General features: G+C 36.0%; 3 protein-coding genes across 5 annotated transcripts in view; 1 reads left to right on the top strand and 2 right to left on the bottom strand.

The window, feature by feature from the left end:
* mboat2b (membrane bound O-acyltransferase domain containing 2b) overlaps positions 1–2,646 on the bottom strand; it is a 29,662-nt gene extending 27,016 nt beyond the window's left edge. The window contains exon 1 of the mRNA XM_081378628.1: positions 2,147–2,646. Within this exon, the coding sequence (XP_081234754.1) occupies positions 2,147–2,230 (84 nt within the window). The 5' untranslated portion in view covers positions 2,231–2,646. The remainder of the gene's footprint in view (positions 1–2,146) is intronic.
* A 726-nt stretch (positions 2,647–3,372) lies between these two features.
* e2f6 (E2F transcription factor 6) lies at positions 3,373–13,272 on the top strand. Of its 2 annotated transcripts, none has more exons than XM_081378035.1 (8): positions 3,373–3,840; positions 5,179–5,336; positions 5,434–5,504; positions 5,619–5,820; positions 7,682–7,837; positions 7,935–8,049; positions 11,562–11,736; positions 12,959–13,272. In XM_081378035.1, exons 1-8 carry the CDS (start codon positions 3,526–3,528, stop codon positions 12,994–12,996), a joined length of 1,230 nt encoding a protein of 409 aa, XP_081234161.1. In that variant the 5' UTR covers positions 3,373–3,525; the 3' UTR covers positions 12,997–13,272. The 2 variants fall into 2 exon arrangements, with proteins under 2 accessions (XP_081234161.1, XP_081234160.1); XM_081378034.1 differs by having other exon boundaries at positions 3,414–3,840; positions 12,482–13,272.
* Positions 13,265–17,458, bottom strand: part of asap2b (ArfGAP with SH3 domain, ankyrin repeat and PH domain 2b) — a 22,260-nt gene continuing 18,066 nt past the window's right edge. For both annotated transcript variants that reach the window (XM_081378032.1, XM_081378033.1), the window contains 7 exons: positions 17,048–17,288; positions 16,816–16,908; positions 15,584–15,842; positions 15,389–15,468; positions 15,208–15,290; positions 14,671–14,790; positions 13,265–14,589 (listed from right to left, as the gene is read on the bottom strand). In XM_081378032.1, coding sequence (XP_081234158.1) covers positions 14,515–14,589; positions 14,671–14,790; positions 15,208–15,290; positions 15,389–15,468; positions 15,584–15,842; positions 16,816–16,908; positions 17,048–17,288 — 951 coding nt within the window. In that variant the 3' untranslated portion in view covers positions 13,265–14,514. The remainder of the gene's footprint in view (positions 14,590–14,670; positions 14,791–15,207; positions 15,291–15,388; positions 15,469–15,583; positions 15,843–16,815; positions 16,909–17,047; positions 17,289–17,458) is intronic.

Genomic DNA, 17,458 nt, shown 5'->3' with positions numbered 1-17,458 from the left:
TGCAGCTTTGGTAAGCATAAAAAACATTTGAAAAATTTCACCCTACTCCAAACTTTTGACCGGTAGTGTATGTCTTGCAACAAAAATATGAGCACAGACAACGTCATATCTTCAAATATCTTTACTAAGGTCCAACTGTCTGTACTAAATCAATATAGCAGCCAACATACAGAAATCAAACTGAAGCCTATAATGTAATAAATCACTACTCTTGCCCATTCTGGAGTTTGGTTTCACAGTATGCGTCTGAACGATCCACACAATCACCACATTCAAAATGTGAAGGACAGTTTTTTACAAAGATTAAATATCATATTTAGATTTATATTCAGATATAGATATTTAGATATTACATAAAACTACTGCCAGTGTCCCTCCTTCAATAAAGAATATATGGGATTTGGTTTCAATTAAGTAAAAATGATTTCCTCACGGCTGAAATGCTTTTAAAAAGCACCATCAAAAAATATCTTTATAATATGACATACCCTCCATAACAAGCATTTGTCCTTGACCTTAGGTCATGTATTTTTTTATTTAACTTTTCTTTTTTTTTTTTTTGCATCTACTGGTACAGGCTAATTTACAAAGCAATAAAGGTAGACCGTTTAAGGTGTAAATGCTTGTTACATAGGCCTAATGGATTTTCCTGTCTATAATGATAACAAATCTTTAATTATTATTAAAGATAATTATTATTATTTGACATATTTATCAATGCATAGAATTGTCTAACACTTAAATTGCTCCAATATGTCCAGGGAGAAAAAGACATGACCATGAAATGTGATTTCACTTGTTATTCTAGTTTGTTTGTCATGTTTTTTAGAGGAACACATATTCAAAACACGACTTTTACCCAAGCTGCAATTCTCTCTGGCACTTGCACATGAAACCATAGTGGTTTTTTGAGCTCATACACACATCCCTGGGCAGAAAAAAGAAGAAGGACCACGCAAAAAAAAAAATGGCAAACTATTTTGTGGTCTTTTAAGAGTTTTAACCATTTTAATTACATATTACTGGTCAGGAAATTAGCAAGAACTGCACTAGCATGGAATAGCTTTCCCCAACTTGCAGACAGCTTTTTACAGGACGAAGAGTCAGTGTTGTTCCACTCAATGTCAATGGCTTCAAACAGTTCATGAGTAGTTGAAAAATGTCTCCCAGTTCATTTGAGTTTAATGAGAGACCAGATTTGACCAGGCCAAAACATCAGATCCTCATGGACTTGTTCTCAAACCACTACTGGCAGAAGCATTGTCTTGTTGAAAAATAACATCTTGATCATTCCTCTTTAGATAAAAATTTTTCTTTTGTGGGAAGCAAGCCATACTGCAATATTATCCAGTACTCCAATGCATTAAATGATTTTTCACAGTGAAGTAGCTTACCAATACCAGCAGCTAAAAAGCCTCCCCACACAATGACAGGCAGAGATGCATTTATTATTATATTTCTCACCAGATTTTTAAAGTGGAGCATCACCCCACACACGACTTCCCATAATGTACTGCTTTTCTGAAACAGAAATGGCTTTTTAAATAGTGCATTCGCTTAAAGTTTGCTAATTTCCTGACCAATAATTTGTTGTTAAAACAATTAAAAGCTTAGTGTTTAGCCATTTTTTGTGTGTTTGTATATGTTTGTGTAGATATATAAAAAAGGGGGGCCAAGCCCAAAACTGTGAGTATATATGGCCCTGTGCAAACAGAGAAGATAACCACAAAGAAACATCTTTAAAAAGACTGCCTTGGGTAGCAACATCATGACGTTTCCTTAAAAGTGCCGACACAGACTAGTGTTTTTTTCTCCCCTGTATCTTATGTATGCCTACATTCATCTAGGTTGTATATTAATTAAATTCCACATTTTCAAATCCTCGAGTAGTTCATCATCCATTTCATCACCGCAAATGAGCACACCATCAACTCAATCCGACGGAAATATGCGATTGCTCAGTCAGACGTCATGAATTTCGAGAGGAAATATTAAAAATGCAACGTTTTCATTGTCCTTACCAAATGTTTTCGTGCACAGCCTGTAAAGGATTTGTAGAAGGACCTGGATGCCAATGAAAGCTGCTGTATTGAGGGTTTTGTGCCTCCAGTATTCATTTGATAAAATAGAAATAACAGAAATGTACCTGATCTAACGGAAGGTTGGTTATCTCGCTTATTGGCTGCAGTAAGCTGGATCCTGTGCAGGCTGATATCGTCTCAGTAGCCATGTTTCGCTATTGTATTAGTTCTGTGCGGTTCTCTATGACAGTGGCTGCCCAGTTCGCCCTGATTCAATCCCACACATCCACATCCACCTCTGGAAAGACTGTTGCTGCTTGCTGCTGTCCACTGCTGGTAAAAAACGGCAGTACAACACCCCACAGTTCAAACGGATTTTCAAATCCTACTACTGCGAAGGCTTGGCTCATGAATATTAATTACGTAACGTGACGTTCGGCCAAACTGATTGGCTGAAAAGAAGATGTTTTATTTTTTCTTTCTTTATTAGCAGACGTTTGTCGGTTTTGAGCTCTTTGCGAGCCAGCGTTAAGTTTCTCGGCGGAACGCAAACGTTTTTGCAGGGGAACGCGAAACATTTGTGAGAGAACGCAAAAGCATTGGCAAATAATTTTTCCTCCATCTCATCCTTTTTTTCCTTCACCATGTCCCTTTAGGGGCTCCGTAGAAGTCCGACTGACTCATTTCCGCGAAACGTTTTTTTCTTTTTTTTTAATTGCATAATTATAATTCGGTACAAAAAAAAGATAATGAGAACAAGGAACACCAACATGTGGGGATACAAAGAAGAAATAAAAATAAATAAAAATTGTTCTGTAATACTGGATGTTTTCAACGCCTTTTTTATACTTTCCAACAGTTCCTTCTGCTGAGCTTTTTTGTTTGTTTTGTTTTGTTTTGTTTTGTTTTGTTTAACAGTTTGCATTTGCAATGCAACCAAGCGTACCTCTTTAGGCTGAAACGTTTTTTTAATGTTTTTAAAATAATAAAATTTTATTTACTAAAACAAACTCTGCTTCGTACATGCGTTGATAACACTGTCATATAATAATACGATATTTGTGTGTGTTATTTACAACATGTCTGCTATTTGGAAAGAATGTAAACGGTTCAAATGTAAATGAGTCGGTGACACGAGAACCGATTCAGTTCTTCTTCCACGAATCAATCAGCACACACACATACATGTTTATTATTGAATGATGAATTCTCATGGCATATGAACAACTAGCACACACCTATATCAAATTCCCGTACATCTCTGTAAACTTGAACAAAGCAGACATTAAAAAGATGTGCTATATACTTCTCCATTCCACTAGATGTCACTAGGTGCGATTAGCCAATAGAGGGAGAACCTGAAGTAGAAAACAAATCATTTGATTGGTCAGACGTGATCACATGGCACAGCGTTTGCGTTTCCTGTCGTGATGTGTGTAAACATTGCACATTGCACGTTTATCTGATTTAATGTAGCGGTATAATCTGACAGCGTGTTACGACGATGAAGTGTGCAGTCCAAGGATGCATAAACCACAGTGATCTCAGACCGGGAGAGCAATCGAGCCGGCCGCGCAAGAGATTTTTCAGGTTCCCCAAAGACAAGGCCCGAGTGAAAGTGTGGCTGGCCGCTTTACGGGAGACCGAGCGCGAAGTCACCGATCAGCATCAGATATGCGAGGATCATTTCCTGAGCCATCACATCACGCCGAACGGCATCAGTCCGGACGCGATTCCGATTATGCCCCCGTTAGAAGGCCCGGTCTGCGGGTGGAGCTCGTGCGATGAGCAGGACGAGCACCTGGACCCAGTCGGGGAGGTGAGAAGGGTGCAGTGCATCCTCTGACAACCAGCTATTTATTTATAAAAGTCATTCAGTATTTTTTTACATATAGCTTGACTTCAGGATGGAAATTACTTATTTTGAGTATTTAATTTAATTTTAATGGTAACATTTATGATCATGTATTACTTTTGAGATTGATGGGTCAAGAGTTGACTATTTACACCAGCCAAAAATACAGAACGTACAGATTCTTTCTTTGATAGATGATGTATTGGCCAAAGCTCCATAAAGTATGTCATAATACAGATAGATTCACATTTTGACAATATAATAATTAAATGATCGAATATTAATGTGTTAGGCTAATCATGATCACAATACAGGTAAATACGTCAGTGATCATCATTTATGAACCGCTAGCCCCATTCTGAACAAATAACAAATTTATTGTTCAATTATTATTATTATTCAAAGTGTTGTTACATTAAGTGAAACAAAGTAAAAAATAAATAAAATCTCTAATTACTCTTAGATTATTTTCCTTTTTATCCCAAACTGAATTATAATTTAAAAAAAATGTAAACTATATTACTTAGTTTAAAGCTTTTAGTTAGGTCTTATAGACATTTGTGTGTGTGTGTGTGTGTGTGTGTGTATAATATATATATACTGTATATATATATACATACACATATACATACATACCTATATACACATACATGCATAAATACATACATATATATTATGTATATATTATGTATGTATTTATGTATGTATGTGTATATATGTTTGTATACACACATATATATATATACACACACACACACACACACACATATATACATACATACACACATACACACACACACACACACACACACACACATATATATACATATACATATACATACAGTGCATCTGGAAAGTATTCACAGTGCTTCACTTTTTCCACATACATCTGTAACCAGTAATAAAATGTATGAAATAAAAAAAACATAAAACATAAATAAAGAAAAATTAATAATATTCATGCTGCTTGTTTAAAATGCATGTGCTCACTTAGCTGGAAGAATTTTAAAACAAGGAATGCAGAAAAGTGCTGTACAATCCATATCCCAGTGTTCTTTGGGTGTAGGGATAGTTCAACTCATAAAAACATATTACGCGAGTACTCAAGAGTTTAAGGAAAAATCTAAAAAGCCTTTATTCAATCATGGCTTAGGTTTTTAATGCCATGATTAAAAAGCTTTTTATACCTTTCCTTAAATTCTCGAGTGCCTTGGCTTGATGTTTTTACAATTTTGGGATTACTTAAGTTGAGTAATACTGTTTAGTATTCAGTGTTATTAAATCTTAATTTTGTCTTAAAAGAGCGGAGTTGTTGCAGATGATGATGATGATTCTTATGATGAAGAGTTTGAGGATGATGAGGAGGAAGATGATGATGATGATGAAGACCACAGTGGTGCACTTGATATCCAAGGACAAAAGGACAAGGATAAACCCCAAGGACAGTGTTTCACTGGAATGTAAGACTACATTAGATAACTTCTACAAAAAGGACTGGAACAGTATTTATTATTTTGACCATTCATTATATCATGTGCTTTCTTTTACTTTAAATAGCAATCCCAACTTTTATTTCACAATCCCAACATTTAACATCAATCAAGCAAACAGTGTATCCACCGGACAAGGTATGTTCTGATATGTTTTTAATTCATTCACTTTCTGATGCTGAACAGAATTTAAATCTACTTGGACTAAAGTTAAAAAAAGCTTCCCTGAATAGTCCCATCTTTTCATTCCAGTCCAGAATCGCTCTGAAGTCGCTCTTGGACAACTGACCAAACGTTTCATGCAGCTCCTTCACACAGCTCCCAATGGAGTCCTTGATCTCAATGAGGTGACGCGAAAACTGGGCACACGGAAGAGGCGGGTGTATGACATCACCAATGTGCTAACTGGTATCCATTTAATCAAAAAGACGTCCAAAAACAAGATCCAGTGGATGTAAGTTTAGACTGAACATTAATTCCACATTTATTTCCACATAGTGAGATTAGATAAACAAGGCTTTATAGGTTACAAAAACAAAATCTATTCGATGAAATGCTTAAAGGGTTAGTTCACCCAAAAATGAAAATTCTGTCAGTAATTACTCACCCTCATGTTGTTCCAACCGCGTAAGACCTTCGTTCATCTTCGGAACACAAATTAAGATATTTTTGATGAAATCTGAGCCATGTCTGAATCCTCCATAGGCTGCTATGTGACCGAAACTTGCTGGCCCAGAAAAGTTATTAAAGAGATCGTTAATATAATCCAAGTGACTCCAGTGGCTCAATCTTAAGTATATCAAGCGACGAGAATACTTTTTGTGCGCAAAAACAAACAAAAATAACGACTTTATTCTACTATTCATTTCCTTCTCTCTGGGCCTCGTAGTGTTTTTGCGCTGCGCGTCTGTGTTGCACGTCATCACGCATCACACACATGACCGGCGTCGGCCAATAGTGAGCCTACGTGGTGACGTGTAACACAGACGCGCTGCGCAAAAACACTACGCGAACCAACTAGAGGTCCAGAGAGAAGGAAATGAATAGTGGAATAAAGTCGTTATTTTTGTTTGTTTTTGCGCACAAAAAGTATTCTCGTCGCTTGATATACTTAAGATTGAGCCACTGGAGTTACTTGGACTATATTAACGATCTCTTTAATAACTTTTCTGGGCCAGCAAGTTTCGGTCACATAGAAGCCTATGGAGGAGTGAGACATGGCTCAGATTTCATCAAAAATATCTTAATTTGTGTTCCGAAGATGAACGAAGGTCTTACGCGGTTGGAACAACATGAGGGTGAGTAATTACTGACAGAATTTTCATTTTTGGGTGAACTAACCCTTTAAGGCGAGACACTACAGGTGAATAGGGTAAACCTTTTAACTAGCCGATATCACCATGAAACTTTCCCAGTTGATTACCTACATTAAGACGAGAAAAAAAATTGTATTACAAGTTTTCTGTAATTTAATATTTAAATATGCAAATTAGGCAATATCTAATTAAATATGCGCTAATTTGCATATATTTAAAAAATCGGAGTATTGGATAAAGCCAAATTTTCATTGTGTTCACATATTAGATGGGGAAAAAATTACAGAGGGATTTATGCATATCTACTTCTGTTATCCTGTAAATCAGAATATACTGTCAATAGCCTTAAAAAATGTTTTTTGGAATAAAATGTCATATAAATCAGGCTAGGAATAATATATTTACAAATCCCTCTGTAAATGTCTTCGTAATATAACTAGGTACAAGACTGGAAAGTTTGGTGTATATCGGTGCTACTGAAGTGGAGATTTCGGACTTGGAGTATGAGAGAAAAGTCATTTAGAGAAAACGGGCATTAAAGATTTAACATCAGCCAATGAGATTGTGCATTCAGCCCTTTTACTTTCACGATTGGTTGCTGATAAAAAGGAAATGACCATATTTGGATCCAACAGCATTGTACAGGAGAGAGAGAGCTTTCTAACTGTGCATGTGATGACAGGGTGCAGACAGCGATCGCAGAGCATCATGTTGATTAAGAACGCCAAATTTTTTTGAATTTATGAGAAATCTACAGATGCAAACAGACAAAGTGTAGTAAAATAAAGACCTAAATGTGTATTTCTGACTTTTTTTTCACCACAAGTCTGAAAGAAGACATGCTATTGAAGACAAATATCCAAAAATCTCTAAATTGACCAGTAAAAAAAACACAATGTTTTTTCTTGCCGTGTCTCGCCTTAAGTTGGAACCAGGTCTAGAGGTTTTATTGTCTTGATACATCAGTATACGATTCACGCATCTGTCTCTATATCCAAGGGGTCCAGGAGCAGTCGGCAGCATTGGGAACCAGTGGAGCCCCAAGACAAAAGCTGACCTACTTAATCTGAAGTCAACTGAGGAGGCCCTTGACTGGCTCATCAAAGACTGCGCCCAACAGCTCTTTGCTCTGACCGACCTCAAAGACAACGCTGAATATCCTCTCACTTTTTCTGACAATCTGTGATTATTACATGTCTAACCGTCTTTATAGTACTTCTTTCAGTTGTTTTGGTCTTAACTGCAGTTGTACCTCAGCTTATGTGACATACGAGGACATCTGTAAGATTGGCGTTTTCAAGGACCAGACTATAATAGCCGTCAGGGCCCCTGAAGAGACCAAGCTAGAGGTACCCACTCCCACTGAGGTAAGCTTGAGGTATATGTGTGGTATATACAGTACCAGTCAAAAGTTTGGAAACATTACTATTTTTAATGTTTTTGAAAGAAGTCTCTTATGCTCATCAAGCCTGCAGTAAAAAACAAAACAAAAAACAGTAATATTATTAAATATTACAATTTAAAATAATGGTTCTCTTTTTTAATATACTTTAAAATGTAATTAATTTTTTTGATGCAAAGCTGAATTTTCATCAGCAAGTACTCCAGTCTTTGGTGTCTTATGATCCTGCAGAAATCATTCTAATATGATGATTTGATACTCAGTTATTATCAATGATGGAAACAGTTGTGCTGTTTAATATATTTTTTTGGAATACTTTTTTCAGGATTCATTGATGAGTAAAACGTTAACAGCATTTATTCATAAAAACAGCATTTATTCAAAATAAAAACATTTCTAACAATATAAATCGTTACCATCACCTTTTATCAATTTAACGCATCCTTGTTGAATTAAAGTACTAATTTCTTTAAAAAAAAATAGTTATTGTTCCCAAACTTTTGAACGGTAGTGTATATTGTTACAAAAGATTTCTATTCTAAACAAATACAGTTCTTTTTAACTTTTTATTCATCAAATAATCCTGAAAAAAGTATCTCAGGTTATAAAAAAAAATATTAAGCAGCACAACTGTTTCCAACATTGATCATAAATCATCATATTAGAATGATTTCTGAAGGATCATAAGACACCAAAGACTGGAGTACTTGCTGATGAAAATTCAGCTTTGCATCACAAAAATAAATTACATTTTAAAGTATATTAAAAAAGAGAACCATTATTTTAAATTGTAATAATATTACATAATATTACTGTTGTTGTTTTTGTTTTTTTTAACTGCAGGCTTGATGAGAATAAGAGACTTCTTTCAAAAACATTAAAAATAGTAACGTTTCCAAATTTTTGACTGGTACTGTATGTATATATATATATATGTATATATATGTATATGTGTGTGTATATATATGTATCGTGAAATAAGATTTTGGTTATATTGCCCACCTCTAATTAGGGTTGTAACGGTATACCGGTATGACGATTTATCACGATATTGGCATGTACGATTATCATATCGTAAATATTTGCCAATCCACGGTTTTGAAAAAAAAAAAATAATTAAACCAGATCTCATCTGCGCATATGCAACTTCTTTTCACTTGACTGCTTAGACTCCACCCATACATGTGCGCTCGTTCTCCCCCGCCGAAAATAAGTAACGTTATACTTTTGTTATCTGAAAAACTAACGCGGGATTTTCCTCGAAGATGGGTTTAGAGTGCGGATCGGGCCGAATTTTTCTGTCCGCATCCGAAAGAGCAGTAACCGAACCCGACCCGATCCGACAGGCATAAAGATATGTCCGAGCCCTCACATATACTAATGTGCCACAAACAGGACTTTAAAGGAGACATATCATGCTTTTAAATTGTTCCTTTTTACATATAAATCATACATTTGTAGTCTATATAAAGCGGAACTGCAATGCTTGGGTCTGAATTCCTCATTATTATAGCTCCACAGGCCCCTTTTCTACCCCTTTTCTGAGGTGCGTCTCAATCAACCCGTTTTGGTGCGGTCTCTTTAAATACAACTGAGACACTTCATACCCCGCCCCCTCTCCAGGATGCAGAGGTTCAACTCCACCCCGTTCAGCCATTTTTGTAGTTTGATAGCAGAGATACGATTATCTAGCGGCACAGAAACTTTTTATTCACACGTTATTAACAAAATGTCAACAACGCAAGACTTGTCCATCCAGCCTTACATGTTCGAGCCAGAGTCGGAGCCGGAGCGAGATGAAAATGAAGACGACGAACCTGCAGAACAACGTCTTCATATGGATGTATCGCAATGGTGTGTACTGTATTTACACATGAAACTTTGGTCTTCCGACCTTTTACCACCGTGTCGATTTATTTTGATTAATATGTGCGAGGGAGAGAGAGCAAGACAGCGTCTAGTTTGGAGACGGTGATGTCTTGTTTACACGTTCGCCGGGCTCCGAGAGAGAGAGTGAGCGCGCGCGAGACCGGGTCTCTCTCTCTGCTCGTTCTTTCAGTCAAACATGCGCCCTGTCACAAGCGCGGCAGTTCATCTACATTAGACGGTGTAATGAAGCGTGTGGGTTACTACATCCAACAACCGAACATTTTAACTTACCCTCTCGTAACTTCTGCATCCTTTAGCTTGGACTACAAAATTGCAGTGAGAAATAATAATGGCGGATTGCTCGAAGTGTTGGGCCGGGAGTCAATGTCCTTATTTGGCAGTTCCGCTGCAAATACTGTGACGTATTAGTTCACAAAACGTCATAGATAACAGAAAAATCGGAACAGGTTGAAAAATATGACCAAAACAGAATATAAAGATATCAATGAAGCACCTGGAGAGAATAATTTCATATTTTCTGTACTTCTAAACACTCCAAATATACAACAAAATGCATTTAAGGGCTAAAAAAGTGGATTTAGCATGATATGTCCCCTTTAATATCACCAACCATTCCCATGTTATTACGGTGTATCCATATAAATGGCCCACCCTGTATATTCTGCTTGTTCTGTGAATGAGCAGCGCCATTTCGCCTAGTACATACTCAAGTATGTGTGACGCTCATGGTGTTTAAAGCGTCTGCCGTCTCACTCATATGAGGACGTGAACACATGAACATATCTGGAGCTGCTCTGCTTTTATTTAAAAGAATCATCATCAAATACACTCTGACTGAAACTCATAGGTGTTTAGTACAACCTGTCAAAATAAAAGTTCGATTTAGCTTAAAGAAATGTTACTATTGTGCAATAGAATATAGCTTAGTTATAACAACAACAATAATAAAGTTTATTTAAACATTAAGAAATATAGTTTTGTGTCTGTTTTAATTTAGTAACCATATCCAGACAAACAAAAGTTGTAACATTTCATCTGATTGCATTTTCAATAATATATTTGTATTAAATCATAGAATCCAGACAAATTATATCAGACAAGTTACCCAGAATTTCTGAGGAAATAAAATACATTTCATAAGACTCTACTATCTTATAATTAACTTAAATAATAATTAATAAATTAAGAATAAAAATAAGTTAAGGTTTTATGAATTCAATTGATTAGACATGTTTGTTCAAATGGGAATTTATTTTTTCTTTCTTATTTTTTCCAAAAGGTAGACTCATACAAAAAAGTTTTTTTTTTCATTAAAAAAGTTTGTTTTAATAAACCATATGTTCAACCAAAAAACCCTATCTGTTTTCATTAATTTAAGGGGCATTGTAGCAGATGATTAAAATAATAATAAGGATTGTTTAATACCGTATATCATGAAACCGTGATATTTTCTGAGACGATTATCATACCGTGAAAATCTCATACCGTTACAACCCTACCTCTAATTAAAAAAATGATTTAAGGGCACTCATCCAATAACTGGAGGGAATCTGTGATATATGAACTTATGTGTATATCTTGCTCTAGGAATCTATCCAGATCCACTTGAAGGGCTCCCGGGGCCCCATCCATATACTGACCTGTGAGACTGAGGGCCCGAGTGATGCTGTGGATCCAGCTAACACAGAATCGCAGCTTGTCAAACCAGCCTACTTTCTAACGCTAGAGGAGAGCCGGATACACACACAACCACTTATATCAGGTTAGCTGTACGGCCTTGTTTTCTACACTCAGAATCTCAGATGCCTTTTGATCACTCCGATTACTTACACTCCGGTTCAAAAGTTTTGGGTCAGTAAGAATGTTTTTAAAGAAATAATACTTTTTTTTTAAAGGCTGCAGTAATTTGATCAAATGTTACAGTAAAAACATTTATATTGTTACAAAAGATTTCTGTGTCAAATTAATTCTGTGAAAAAATGTCATGGTTTTCAAAAATATTAAATTTTACATAACATTGATATTAATAAGAAGTGCTTCTTGAGCACCAAATCAGCATATTAGAATGATTTCTAAAGGATCCTGTGACACTGAAGACTAAAAATTAAGCTTTGCCATTACAGGAATGAAGTACATTTTAAAATATAATAAATAGAAAACAGTTGTTTTGCAAATTGTAGTGACATTTCACAATAATACTGCTTTTACTGTATTTTTATATCAAATAAATGCAGACTTGGTGAGCATAAGAGGCATCTTCTAAAACGTAAAAAAAATCTTACGACCCTAAAACTTTGAGCCCTTGTGTAGATCAAATTTTCTAGATTGTATGAGTTCAGTCCACATACATCAGTATATTAAAACAATATTTGCAGTAAATAATTCAAGCTCAATGTGTGTAGATTGTTATTTTGTAAAGATTAACATCTGAGACCTGATTGTGCATATATATATATATATATATATATATATATATTAGATGCAGTATATATAATATCTCATTGTAGTAAAGGCATCCAGAAAGGTTAAATATCAACGGCGGGAAGACAGTTTGGTGGCCGAACATTGTTGTGTCCCATTGTGTTCGGCTTCCTCAAAGTTCAACTCTGTGTTGAGCTTTCACACTTTCCCTGTGGATGAAGAGAGACGGAAAAAGTGGATGCGCAACATTCGGCGCGAGGGTCTTAGCCTCACTTCCCATACAAGAGTCTGCAGTCGCCATTTCAAGAGCGATGACGTGAAAGAGCCATCGACTCCTAAAGGGCGCCGTAGGCTGAAGAAGGATGCCGTACCGACCTTATTCCAGTGGAACAACTTCTCCGCTTCAGAACCACTACAGAAGAGAGCGGTGTGAAGATCCCGCACCCGTGGACCTCTTGGGACATGATTATTGTTCAGTTCCTGAACCTGCAGCTGTTGCTTTTGCATTGAATCAGGCTGCAGACTAGTTGACTGAAAACTTTGTTTTATTTTATTTTTTACAGATGTTTCAAGTACTATAGCAGCTGTACAGAGTGCATAAGGACCACAAAGAAGATCCTTTGCTTCTATCCCATTGTAATAGACTTTGTTGGCCTTTTTGGAGAGACCACTGTGCATATATTCAGTCTCCTGGGGTTTAAGACATCTATTGTGAAGACTTTTGGTTTGTAAATATATGGATGAGTATTTTGAACATTTGAAAGTATTTTTTTCTATAATTATGAGGAAACTTGAAGGTTGTATTTTGAAAATGCTAAATAGTTTCTTGGACCATCGGATAATGCTGTAAATTAATAAAATCTTTGTTGGACTTTGGACCCTTTGTTTCCTTGTTTATAGAGAAAGAGTGGTTTGTAAATGTACACTATGGTTCATAAGTTTGAGGGCAATCATTTTTTTGTAAAGGGACACATTAAATGTGTAATAGGTGATCTGGGAAATGCTAACTTTAGCCTGCTAGCAAAGCCACACCTCCTCCAAAACACATGAACACACACAGACCATACCAGTAGTGTGCACACACACGTTGACTGGCAGATTGAATGAACATTTTATGGTCCTACGCCTTCTACATATGATATATATTTATAAAAATACATTTAGACCGCTTAACATAGTAATTGCTATCAGGATATGAAGAGCATATCAGCATAACAAAAAACTTTAAATTGATCAAAGGTGACCGTAAAGACATTAATAATGTTGCAAAAGATTTCTATTTAAAAAAATTGCTGTTCTTTTGAACTTTGTTCATTAAAGAATCCTGAAAAAAAAGTATCAATTTCCACAAAATGGTTAAAAAGGTAATAAATTGTTTTCAACATTGATATAAGAATTATTTCTTAGGCAGCAAATGTAATTAGCATATAAAAATGATTTCTGAAGGATCATGTGACACCGAAAACTGGAGTAATGATGCTGAAAATTCAGTTTTGCCATCACAGGAATAAATTACATTTTAAAATGGATGAAAATAGAAAACGGTTTCAACTTTTCAATGGTAGTGTAACTATTAAATTGTATAACATTACAGTGAGCTGTTATAAAACCATTACTTTGGCATTTTTGTCAAAATATATCTCAAGTGCTGAAAATAAAACCAGTCTTTTAAATGTACAGAGTAAAAGGTTTAATGGCTTGTTTGGTAACAGAACATGGGGAACATAACTTGTATACAAGCAACATGGTGTAACATGTCACTTAATTATGCAAAATAAGAGTTGCTCTGCAACTGATATCTGATATAGACAAAAAGATCTATAAAGATGAGATTAGGGATCCAAACATATTATACTTTATAAAAACACACAAAAAAAGCACTCATTCATACGATATTTCTGCATTAAAGTTGGAGGTAATTACACTTGTAATCAGAATAATTGCTAAAAAAAAAAAATTAAGCCTTTCCTGAGGTCTTTTGTTTTTAAATGTTCTGTATGCCACCATTAAGCCAGAAAGATGGCCAATTGGCGAATCCATTGTTAAATAATCAGTGGTCTCGGGTTTCTGTTACAAAATGTCTGAGCATGTGATCTTAGTAAGACAGCAGTGTATGACGTCATTCAGTGATGAAGTGAACAAACGAGACAGGGAAAGCACCCTTCCTGGTCGGCTCCCCATCAATGTGGCCCACCTGCAGGAAACGAGGAAGAGCCAATCAAGATTCAGTCAGCTGATCTGTGCATGTACTGTGTAAGTACGGCTTTATACGTACCCACCACTCCTTGTCCTCCTCTCCATCTACTATTATCACCTCTCCTTCTGAGAAGGTCAGTTCATCGACGTTATCAGCCTTGCAGTTATATATGGCCTTTACCCTCTTAGGTCTCGGTTTCTGAAGCAAATGCAAAGCAAATGTTTTAGTTTTAACACTTACATCACAGTTCAAATGTATTATAACAAAATATCAAGTAACATTTATTCTAAAGAAAGACAGCACAAACACTTTTCATGTTTGCAGATGCCACTTGGTTTGATATTTTGTAATGCAATGAAATTCCACATTTAATTGTGGCTTAAATGTAAACATATTTTTGGGGAAAATCTTTAAAGACTTAATTTATGCAATTAATGCTTTTGTTCAGCAAGAATACATTAAACTGATCAGAAGTGACAGTAAAAAGAGATTTATAATGTTACCTAAGCTTTCTATTTCTAATAAATGCTTCCTATTCATCAAAGAATCCTGAACAAAATGCTTTTGTGGGAGGAAAAATTATAATTTCAATGTCTGTATTAAACGGTCACTTACAGGTGGGGCCGTTCTGGGTTTGGGAGCAGGAACAGGAGCTGGTGCGGAGGCAGATGGCGGCCCGGAGTTTGGAGGAAACCGTTCTATTGGAAATCACCATTTAGACTTATTTCCATCAAACATATCATTATTTTTTGGGCTTTAGTGGTATATTTATCATGTAAATAAATATTATAATAACCTGTTTTGTCACTTGGTCGGGGGACACTGGATGGAGCTTTATTTACATTTACATCCTTACTAAATGGACCAACAGGATCACTGAGAAATACACAGAACAGTGCAGCTGACATAATGTAGACAATGCTAACAATGCTTCAAAACCAACAGCTGAAATCTCTTCAGAGAAACACAGCATGTGATCAATGTTACTTACCGAGCAGGGGATTTCACTGGTTTGGGGGCAGGGCCTTTTGGCTGTGGGGGTATAGGTGGAGGTGGGGGTTTATTTGAAAATGAAGTGGGCAACACTGGAGCAGGTGGCACTGTGGACGCTGGTCTAACTGGGACGGGGGGTATAACTGGGGGTGCGGAGGGTGCAGGTGGAACCGGAGACGCTTGGAGAAGAGTTGCCTTTGGGTCTGGAGGCGGTGGTCTCTTGGCAGCAGGAGGAGGTGGAGGAGCAGGGGGGAGAACTACAGGAGAGACGAGACCGGTTATGCTAATGACTTATGCTTCTGCCTGCAAGAATACACAACTGTTTGGTTTCGGATCATTGTAGCTGGTTTCTAGTTGGTCTAAGGTGGTTTGAATTGGTTGACCAGCCGGTAGATCTGGTAGAGCAACAAACTAGCTACCATGTTAAAAAAAAACAGTAACACTGTACAGTAAGGTCTCATTAGTTAACATTAGGTTATGCATAAACTAACATAAGTGAACAATATATTTTTTACAGCAATTTATTACCCTTTGTTAATGTTAGTTAATAAAAATATTAATGTTAGTTCACAGTGCATTAACTAATGTTCACAGATACAACTTTTGTTCTTAAAAATGTAGTAATGTTGAGATTAACATTAACTATTTTTAATAAATGCAGTAGTATTGTTCATTTTTAGTTTATCTTAATTAAAGTAGTTAAATTATGTTAACAAATAAACCTTTTTTTAAAGTGTTACCAAAAAAAAATATTTGGGGTCATTAAGGTTTTCTTAAAGAAATTAATACTTTTTATTCAGCAAGAACAAATTAAATTGATCAAACTGACAGTAAAAACACTTTTACTGATTTCTATTTCAAATAAATGCTTTCTATTCATCAAAGACATGAAAATGGTTTCCATTAAAATATTAAACACCACCTGTTTTCAACAATGATAATAATAAGAAATGTTCAAAAATCAGCATAAGAATGATTTCTGAAGGATCATGTGACATTGAGGAGTAATGATGCTGAAAATTCAGCTTTGCCATCCCAGGAATAAATTACATTAAAAAAAAATATTAACATAGAAAACTGTTTTTTGAAATTGTAATAATATCTCACAATGTTATGTTACTATTTTATTGTATTTTTGATCAGATAAATGTAGCCTTGATGAACATAAAAGTTGTGTATACACTTATATTATTTATATACAGTATCAGGCTCTAGTGAGGTCAGACTCACCATATACTGAGTCGTTCCTTTCTGGATTCTGAGGGTTTAAAGGGTCTGAACATGATCTCTGCCTCGCGACCGTCTCCATTGGTGGACTCCACCCTGACATCACAAACACACATAATATATGCAATTTATATACGTTTACTTAATCTACATTTGTAGGCAAGCTACAAGAATTAAACCTATCAGAATTTACTAGCAGAAAATCCTCAACCCACTAGGCCTGAATTGTACTCACCTCTTCCTAAGGTACGAGGGGGTAGAAGAGGAATACCAGGTAAACCCAATGGCGGTGGGCTAACATCAAGCATGGTGCCGTAAGTCTCGTTGCAGATCATGCTGGGTATAAAAGGCCTCTGCTTGCTATTAACCACGTTAGCCACATCCCGTGCCAGAGCGCTCATGTTGGGCATCATGGGGCCACTGCCTGGAACAATACAGCTTACTGGACGCTCCTCACGCCTGGGAATGGGAATGGGCTGAAACCCAAAATCAATGACATAAGGATGAGCTGGACCGTACCAATATTCACATTAACATCTAAAGAACATCTGTGGATTGAATAATGATTCAACTATGGATTGTCTATGTCTCACTTTGTACGGTCAGATCAAAAACAGATCGAAAAAGCTTTTTTAATTTTGCAATT

Source organism: Scardinius erythrophthalmus (genome assembly GCF_964197995.2).
Source record: "Scardinius erythrophthalmus genome assembly, chromosome: 11".
Lineage (NCBI taxonomy): Eukaryota > Metazoa > Chordata > Actinopteri > Cypriniformes > Leuciscidae > Scardinius > Scardinius erythrophthalmus.
The sequence above is the reverse complement of the archived record's forward strand: the minus strand, read 5'-3'. Positions and strand labels throughout refer to the sequence as shown.

Coding starts and splice junctions, on each gene's coding strand:
- e2f6 (XM_081378034.1), top strand. CDS start 3,526: ATGAAGTGTGCAGTCCAAGGATGCATAAACCACAGTGATCTCAGACCG. Junction 3,841..5,178: donor ACCTGGACCCAGTCGGGGAG/GTGAGAAGGGTG, acceptor TTGTCTTAAAAG/AGCGGAGTTGTTGCAGATGA. Junction 8,050..11,561: donor AGGTACCCACTCCCACTGAG/GTAAGCTTGAGG, acceptor ATCTTGCTCTAG/GAATCTATCCAGATCCACTT.